The 9,054-nt window shown below is 40.6% G+C and overlaps 1 protein-coding gene across 1 annotated transcript; it reads left to right on the forward strand.

Annotated features, from left to right (window-relative positions):
• Positions 1-2,585: 2,585 nt before the first annotated feature.
• On the forward strand, positions 2,586-5,135 carry LOC109301613 (myosin-IIIb-like). Its single transcript, XM_019522848.1, has 3 exons — positions 2,586-2,753; positions 3,128-3,174; positions 4,813-5,135. Exons 1-3 carry the CDS (start codon positions 2,586-2,588, stop codon positions 4,946-4,948), a joined length of 351 nt encoding a protein of 116 aa, XP_019378393.1. The 3' UTR covers positions 4,949-5,135.
• Positions 5,136-9,054: the final 3,919 nt, after the last annotated feature.

Raw genomic sequence — 9,054 nt, forward strand, 5'->3', positions numbered from 1 at the left:
TCTGCTGGGGAATGCACTGGGGACCCCCTCCCCCCAGCTTCATGATCAGCCACAGGAGGACCCCAGATGCCCCCCTTAGACCCAGGAGGCACCAGTCGCTGAGCTGGTGTGGCGTGGGGGGCCTCTTGGTACACTTTCCGTTGGACCCAGAAGTGGACCAGAAGTGCTTCTGGTCCACTTCTGGGTCTGCTGCCAAGCACACTGGGGAGCCCCCCACGCTCCTGTGGGATATTCCATGTGCCCCAGTATTGCAGCATTCACAAGCCACCTGCTACCTAGAGGTATATAGAAGAAACATTTAAAGCTGTCTCTATGTCCAAATCACCAAATCTTTCTGAATCTCTCCAAATCAATTCAGAGGGTTCCGATTCGATTGGGAGAGATTAAAGGGTCCTCTGATTCAATTCAGATTTGGAGATTTGGCCGATGAATTGGACTGAATCTCTGCTGAATCAAATCAGGGACCAAAGCTTCGTACAGCCCTAACCTACACTTTGCAATATGAGTACAATGTGAAAGCATCAAGATCTTAAGCTTTGGGAATAAGAGGAACACTTTATTTAGTAGTTATTTTGTTGCCTTTACAAAGAGCTAATTTTCTCCCAAAAAAAGGTATTTTAAGATTTTGGGCAGTTACATCTCTGGACAGTATCTGAGAGAGAAGCTGGGCAAGGAACAGTTTTCCCAACCTGCAAAACTGTTTCCTTTCCACATTGGGTGGAAACTAACAACACTCAAAGGTTGCCTGTAGATAAACTGGGCGTCTACTCTGGCACAATGTTATTACAGCACATCAAAGCAAATTCAATGGAGTCTTCTGGAGCGTGCTAATTAGTGCACCCCACCAGCTTCTGCATCTCATGTATCAGTGTCCCCATGCTTCAAAATGGTGGTGAGGGCACTTTAACTAAAGTTCATTTGCTCAGCTTTAGTTAAAATACCCCTGCTGCCATTTTGAAGCACAAGAGACATTGCAGCGCTAATATCTGAGACATTACAGTGCTTTAATTAGAACAGCTCTCAGAGCCATTCTAATTAGTGTCCCACCCCCACCCCTGGAACATGTAAAAATGTCCTAAGTTTTATGCAAACAACTAGAGAGAGGGAGAGTAATCCCAGAGCAGCCAGATAGTCTAGGCATTCCAGGAGGCTGTGAGAAACCTAGGTTCAGCTGTTCACTTTACCTGACTCAGAGGTAACTGCAGAAGAACACAGTGGGCATGTCTACACATGCATTTACTGTGCGGTAAGTTATTGAACAGTAAGTGAGTTTAGGCTGGCATCTACACATTCGGGCATTAAAGTGCAGTAAGTCTGCGTGTGGACTGATTTGGGACTAACGTTAGTCCCAAGTCAGTCCACACACACAGTGTTACTGTGCAGTAAGGTGTCTACATGTGCATTACTGCACAGTAACTAACCGGGTGTAAATTTAATACCTGCATCATGCAGGTGTCAAATTTACACCCAAGTCAGCATAAGTTGCCATATTTACTGCACAGTATAGGCATGCACATGTAGATGCTGCCTTTACTACACAGTAATTTTCAGTTACTGTGAAGTAATTTCAGTTACTGCACAGTAAATGTGCATGTGTAGACATGCCCAGTGGTTGGTAATCTGGGGATTTGCATGAATCACAACTCTGCTTTAAAATATTACATGCTTGTGAAGACAAGACCTTATACTCAGAGCAGTGAAAGCAGAACCCTGTATCTTCACAGAACCCCTATTACCTTCAGTTCTACTGTCTTCAAAGAGGCTTGTAGGGACATGTTCTTCTCCTCTGAAAATTATTTAATTTCATACTTAATGCTCATCCAAGTGACTGTGACTATTACTTTTACTTCAGTGTTTCTAATACAAGTTAAATAGTCAAGTGTTCCTTTCAACTAAAAATATATAATTATTGTTATTGCTATTATTGTTCTTGTTATTGTTATAAAACCAGATTCTGGAAAGATCAAAAAATATGTGGAAATAATCTATTAGAAATCTAAATGCATTCCCATTTTTTATTTATTTTATTAATACAATATTTTCATCACTTTTTTTTATTACCCTCACCTGAAATTGTTATCTCTTTAAATTACGTGAGCTCTAGATGACTTGAAGCAACTTTTACCTGATGTGTGCCTCAAATTTTCTGAAGGAAGCCTTATTGAAGCATTATTCCAAGCTAGACTTATTGTCACAATTAAGTAAAATGCCATGTCAAGAAGCTAACTTTTTATATAAAAATAAAGATTTTAGTAGACTCGTTTTCATACGTCAGAGCATTTTAGAACTGTCTGCTTTAGGCATTTTGCTGGTGCTATTAGATGATGTTTCCCAAGCACCATCTCTTACAGAAGGTGTCAGTATAAAGAAAGGAACGCAGAACTATGTTATATGTGTACGTGTAGGAAGAAAATGTTATGCAAATAAAAACTAAAAGGTCTTATCTAAAAACTCTTGTTTGAACCAAGTCTCAAAACAGGAAACAAAGTTTCCAAACTTTCTATATGTCTGCTTAGATAAGACAGATTTGCTAATAAATCCAGAACCGAATAGGACATAAGAAAGAACTGTTTATAGTCTAAAATATGCTAAGACATTCAGAGCACCTGGCACAGCTTAAAACTAAATTGCATTATCTTACTGTAGGTTCAGAAAACTATCTTGAACAGAAGCTGAGAACACCTCGTCGACGATGTCAGCAGCCCAAAATGCTGAATAGCCCTGAGGATAACATGTACTATAACCAATTAAATGTGAGTTCAAAGTAGCAATAAAGCTGTTTTACTGGCTTTGTTTCCAGTTAATAATTCTGTTATTAATACCTGTTTCAGCCCTTCCAACCCCACCCCCACGTTCTTCTGCTCTCGTCTTGAACATGTGCTTATGCTCTTTATCTGTTGCTTTCATGTCAGGATGTCTGCCTTCACGGTGAATAATTGATGTGGTTTATCAAAGACGAGCAAGATGCATGCTTCATCAGGCTCACTTGAGCCCTTTGATCAAAAAAATTATGCTGTGACTTCTGATATTATCAGCATCTGCTTGCATTCAACACAAAATCACTTTGAATTAAAAATTAACGACTTGCTGCTTTGCTTTGACTGTGTGTTCTTGGCCCTCTCCACAGGGAGCTCTAGAATATCAAGGGAGCAAGAGGAAGCCAAGAAAACTTGGGTAAATATCTATCTTCTTAGTTCTAAGTAACTGTAAACAGAAGAACTCCTTTGTGATATTACAGAATATGCAAAACTTTCTAGAGAGGCTTCTAAAAATAAAAAATTAACATTTCTCTGTGCATTGACATCGGATATTTTCTACAGAAGTAAAACTTGTATCTACTACTGTCTGCAGACACTAGAACAAGTTCTTACAGAATATTCCTACCCAGCTCTCTCACAGTATTACTCAAGGAAATGTTAGCTTTCTTTTGCTGTTTTTAAAATGCAGATATTAGTAATGAAAAGTGACAGACTAAAACTCTTAAAACTGGTGTCTATTGGCCTGGAACAAGCTCAGTGGGGACAAGAGATGTGCAGGCTTCTCACCACCACTCTAGGAGTATGCTTTTAACGTTCCTCAGGAGCAACTTGTTCAAAGGGAAGATGAAGAGGAGAATTCTTTCTTAAAAAGGGTCCCTCCTTGCCCACTCAACTAATGAATTCAAACTACTGTGAGAGTGTGTGTAGCCAGAAAGCTGGGTGAGATACCTAAATGCATTTCACAAAAACCAACAGATCATCATGCAGCGGTAACAGGTTTAACTTTCTACTTTCACAGGCCAGATAGTGACCAATTCTGGTGAAGAGAGCAAAGATGCATTTGAGGCATTCATTCAAATGAAACCTATGGTGTTTTAATGATATTTTATGGATCTTTTTATTTCTTTTCTGCAAATAATTGTGACTGACTTCCACTTTCTCTGAACTTGTTATAAAAAAAAATAGTCTTACAAAAAATAATCTACATAGTTTTGGTGTGAAGTTTCAGGCCAGAAGTGTTTGCATAGTCATTTTTCTACGTCTTTGAAATAAATAAAGCCTGATGGAAAAATCAATTAAGTTAGTCAGATTGCTTTTGGTAAGCTTTGGATCAAGTCCATCATTCACAAAAACTCCTAAGCTGAAATGCGTTTTGCCTGTAGAGTCTATACAATTCCAAATAATGAATATATAGCCAAAAGTCATAGAATATTAGTGGAAAATGTTCCAACAGTATTCTTGTCATATAAAATACTTTCTGCAACCAAAAACTTGTATGGCTTTACTGTGGACATGGAGGTGAAAGGCTGTGTGGCCTTTTACTGATCATCAGAGTCATTTGGGGTGTCTATACACGTGCTCCAGGGTAGGAGGGGGAATGTTTTAATTAGAACAGTTCCCAGACAGTCACCCTCATTAAAACACTGTAGTGTCAAGTGTATTCAGCGTCCTAGATTTCAAAATGGTTGGGGGAGCGCTTTAACTAGAGCTCGTCCAATGAGTTTTAGTTAAAACATCCCCACCACCTTTTTAAAACATGGGACACTAAATACACATGACCCTGCAGCAGACTCAGTCAAGTCTGCTGTAACTCATTCTAATCAGAGCATGTTCCTATGGAATATGTTTATGACACAAAAAGAGGCAGCAAGATAGAGAAACACACAAACACTATTTCTGGTTAATCAAATTATCTGAACTTTTCTTTCCTTTCTTGCATTGACACTTTTCAGTGTTTTCATTTCCCCATCATAGACAAGTTTTTATTTAAAATATTGACAATATTAAGTTTTAACTGTTATTAAAAATAAGGGTTTTTTTGTTTTGTTTCAAGCCAAATCAAAGTGCTTGACAGAGAGGATGAATATTACAAATCATTGTCAGCTATTGAAACCATCCCTGAAGATGACAACTCACTCAACTCTCCATCTCCTACTTCTTCAAGAGGAGTGTCCTTTGCTCAGAGCTGAATTTTGCCATTTATTCTCTGGTCTAATGCTGGTAAGAATAAGTGTGTATATTTATCTGTGCTGATTTATCTTTGCTTATGTGTGTATTTACATACACACCATAATATGCACATTAGATTATGAAACAATTCTGGCTAATGGATCCTCTAGCAAAATTAGATCCTGTTTTGGTAGAAACAGGTTCACATGAGTAATCCCATTTAATATTACTCATATAAGCAATCCTAGTAAAAGACAATAAAGTTACCTACATTTATAAGATTTTCCAGGATCAGGCCCTAAAGATCTTTCCCTCTAAGACCATCTGGAATTGTAAACCCGGAAGTATGGTACTGCACACAAAACTGTTACTTTTTATTGAGAGGCAGCATAGTTTTGGGTTACAAAAAGATAATGTATCACATTAGACTATTTTAAAACAGCATCCTGTATGACTTTCAACATTTTGTGTAATTTAAAATTATATAGGACAAATATAGTAAAAGTCACTATTGAAAGTCACTTAAAATGATTAATCTATTTCTCAGGATTTATCTCATAAATATGTTCTTATCATATACTATTTTAGCTCATTTAGTAATATCATTCTTTTTAGCTGAAAATTTTACCCAAAATTTAAGTTAAGAGTTTATTAAGAATTTAATAAAAGGAGGGTACATCTACATAAGACACTTACTGCACAGTAGCCTAATAACACTGCACAGTAGCGTGCTGTGCAAATACCATGCTAATATACTGCTGCGCAATGTTATTAGGCTAGTGTGCAGTAAGCATCAAAAAAAACTATGCACTGGTGCTACTGTGCAGTAGCGTGAGTCACTGCCCATTTAGTTAGTACTTCATTAAGCAAGTACTAAAGTAAATGTGTAGTAACTGCTGCAGAGTAATGAACTTGTAGACATGCCCGTATTCATTCATTAATCCCTTTTGTAGCGTTCTTCTGACTAAAACAAAAGATTGTCTTTCAAGTGATCTGGATTTCATTCTGAGACCTGGTACCTACTTTCTGTATGACCTCAAATAAAATGTATAATTTTTGCATACTGCAATTTCCCCACAAAGTAAAATATGTAATATTTCCCTACTTCACAGAGATGTAAAGTTTTATTTGTTAAGGATGAAACTCGCTGTTGACTGAAGCCAATGGAATTTAAGTATATGCCTCAACCTAAGTTTGCCCTTACATCGATATGGGCATAGGATTTGCTGTATTGCATCAAACCTGGAATCCATCCTGACTGGCAGAGCAGTATCCAGCCTCTGACAATGATAAGCACCAGGTGAAAGGTGCTATAACTATGTGGGACAGGTGGGGGGAGGTAAGATCATGTCCCCCACATTGATCTCCTCCTCCTGCCTAATATAAATCTATAAATCTATAAATCTATACAATTTATATCATCTATAAATCGGTTTAAGCCCTGAACCATGAGATGTAATATCCCTGCCAATTTCCCTGTTATCCCTGCTAACATCCTTGTTAAGTTCTTGGCCCTAGAGGGGTAATGGAGTTCCAGAGTTTCATTGTATTTTGTGTAGAAAAGCATTTCCTTTTAATTTCTCAATTCCTCATCTGCAGATTTTGCTACCTCACTATTTGGCTCCTTTTCAGATTAATTAAACAATATATTGGACTAATACAGAACCTTGAAGCAGCTCTCTGGTATTCTTTTGCCATGATGAAAATTGAACATTTTACCTTACTCTACTTTTTTTCTCATAGTTTTTAATTCATGGCACTATGCCTCATCCTATGGCAACTTAGCTTCTTTAGTAGCCTACTATGTGGGCCCTTGTTGAAGGTATGTTTGAAATTTAACTAGTCATTAGTTATTATTGACTAGTTCAAGGTGTTCTAAAACATGTGCGCCATGATTTGGCGGAAACGGTTGGTTAGTTAGTTAGGCCTGATACAGACCCAAATGATGGGCAGAATTGGGTCATGATTTTCAGAAACCCTTCATTAAAGATTGAAGGCTTTGTCACCACTAACATGGACTTGCTTGTAGTAACTGTTAGACTCTTCAGGTGAAGATGCAATGTATACCTCTTCCCCGAGGGACATAAGCCATATCAGCAAAAAGACAATTTTGTTAGTACAATCACACAAGGGCTTTTGCTGGCTTAGCTGCATTGATTAGAGCTCATTACTGACTTAAGTATACCAGCTAAACTTTAAAGTGTAGACCAGGTTTTGTACATGCCTCTGAAATTCAAAAAGCATTCTTCCTCCAACTTCGAAATGTTTGTCGTTTTGTTTACTTATCGCTGCCTCTCTCTGGTGGTCCAAGCCTGGCTGATTCCCAGCAATTTCCTGATTGCTCTTGCAGTATGTTTGGAGCCACAGAAAAAGGCAAAGGGGGCACTGAATACCTTGGGAAAGCCATCATTACCAAAGTAAGCTCACAGCCAACTAGGGCTTTGGGAACACAAAAAGAAATTAGGGTTACCCTAGCAGAAGCCTTCTGTAGAGGCAGTGTTGCTATTTGTGCAGCTGCTTTTGCAGTCTGGCATACAAGATTGAAAGGGAAGTTTCAGAGGTGCAAAGAAGAATACTTGCCATTCATGTTCTGTTCCTCACTCACCAACAAAAATATGACAGAATAGTTGGTAAGATCAAAGACAAAATAGTAGGCCTGTGCAAGTGTGCAGCTATTCGATCCAGCTTTGGATCCAGCCACTTGGGACACCAGGGATCCAATCTGGAGCTCTGGACCAGGTTCCTGCCTTGATCCAGCCGAAGCAGCTCCGAAGCTTCAGATCTGCCTTGGAGATCCGGCCATAAGGTATAATGGGGGATCAATGAAATATCTATAACTTTGGCTTTTTTTGTCTGATTTGGATGGAACTTGCAGAGGTGATAGCCTCTGTAGAGAGCATGAAGCCTGCCAAGTTTAAATAAGATTGGTGCAGGGGGTTGAGGGAAACTGCACCTCAACATCTTGAAAGCAAAACTCATGTCGTGTGTGTGTTACACCACAGGGGGGTGAAAACTGCAGGGGTAGTAGCCCCTGGTGAGGCCACAAAGCCTGCCAAGTTTCAAAAAGATAGGTGCAGGCCTGCTAGCCCCTGCTGTGGCCACAAAGCCTGCCTGCTGTCAAGGAAATAAGTGCAGGGCTTCTGGGCTCTGGGACCCTGCACCTCTGGCTGCTGACAGACAAAACTCGTGACATGGGTGCTTGTGCAACTGTGTGTGTCTTGGGGCACAGGTTTGGGGGGTAGGGAGGGCAGAACTATTGTAGGCCTGGCTGCTAAGCTGCTGTGTTACCACTTACCAATCTATCACGATTCATACAGGGACCAGCTCAATACACAGTACCTAGCTACTAGTAGCTACTAGATAATTAGTTTATTAGCAGTGATTAACTCCTACAAAACCACAGACTAAGGAGAGGAAATAATCAATACAGACAATCAACTGCCCCAGGACAGAGACAGTCAGTTGCACAAGCACCCATGTCACGAGTTTTGCCTGTCAGCAGCTAGAGGTGCAGGGCCCCAGAAGCCCTGCACCTATCTCCTCAACAGCTGGCAGGCTTTGTGGCCTCAGCAGGAGACACCACCCCTACAGTTTTCAGCCCGCTGCGCCTTAACGCACACAGGGTCATCTATGCGAGAGCCGTGCAGGGGAAATGATACTGAGGGGTAACCAACATGGGTTCATGCCAGGCCAATCCTACCTGACCAACCTGGTCTCTTTCTATGACCAGGTAACAAAGAACTTAGATGTGAAGGAGGAAGTCGATGTCATCTTCTTGGACTTCCAGAAGGCCTTCAACACAGTGTCCCACCCAATTCTGGTGGGCAAGCTGAGGGACTGTGGCATTGATGAATGCACAGTCACATGGGTGGCAAACTGGCTCCAGGGGCGCACCCAGAGGGGGGGGGTGGACGGGTCAGTGTCGACCTGGGAGAGTGTGGGCAGCGGAGTCCCCCAGAGCTCGGTCCTTGGGCCGGTGCTGTTCAATCTTCGTTAGCGACCTGGACGAGGGTGTGGAGAGCACCCTGTTCAAGTTTGCTGATGACACCAAGCTGTGGGGTAAAGTGAATATACCGGCAGGCAGGGACCGCATCCAGGCAGACCTGGATAGGTTAGAGAAGTGGGC

Source organism: Gavialis gangeticus, unplaced genomic scaffold (genome assembly GCF_001723915.1).
Source record: "Gavialis gangeticus isolate Ggan-Ray unplaced genomic scaffold, GavGan_comp1, whole genome shotgun sequence".
In the NCBI taxonomy this organism is placed as follows: domain Eukaryota; kingdom Metazoa; phylum Chordata; order Crocodylia; family Gavialidae; genus Gavialis; species Gavialis gangeticus.

Coding starts and splice junctions, on each gene's coding strand:
- LOC109301613 (XM_019522848.1), top strand. CDS start 2,586: ATGCTAAGACATTCAGAGCACCTGGCACAGCTTAAAACTAAATTGCAT. Junction 2,754..3,127: donor TGTACTATAACCAATTAAAT/GTGAGTTCAAAG, acceptor CCCTCTCCACAG/GGAGCTCTAGAATATCAAGG. Junction 3,175..4,812: donor AGGAAGCCAAGAAAACTTGG/GTAAATATCTAT, acceptor TTTTGTTTCAAG/CCAAATCAAAGTGCTTGACA.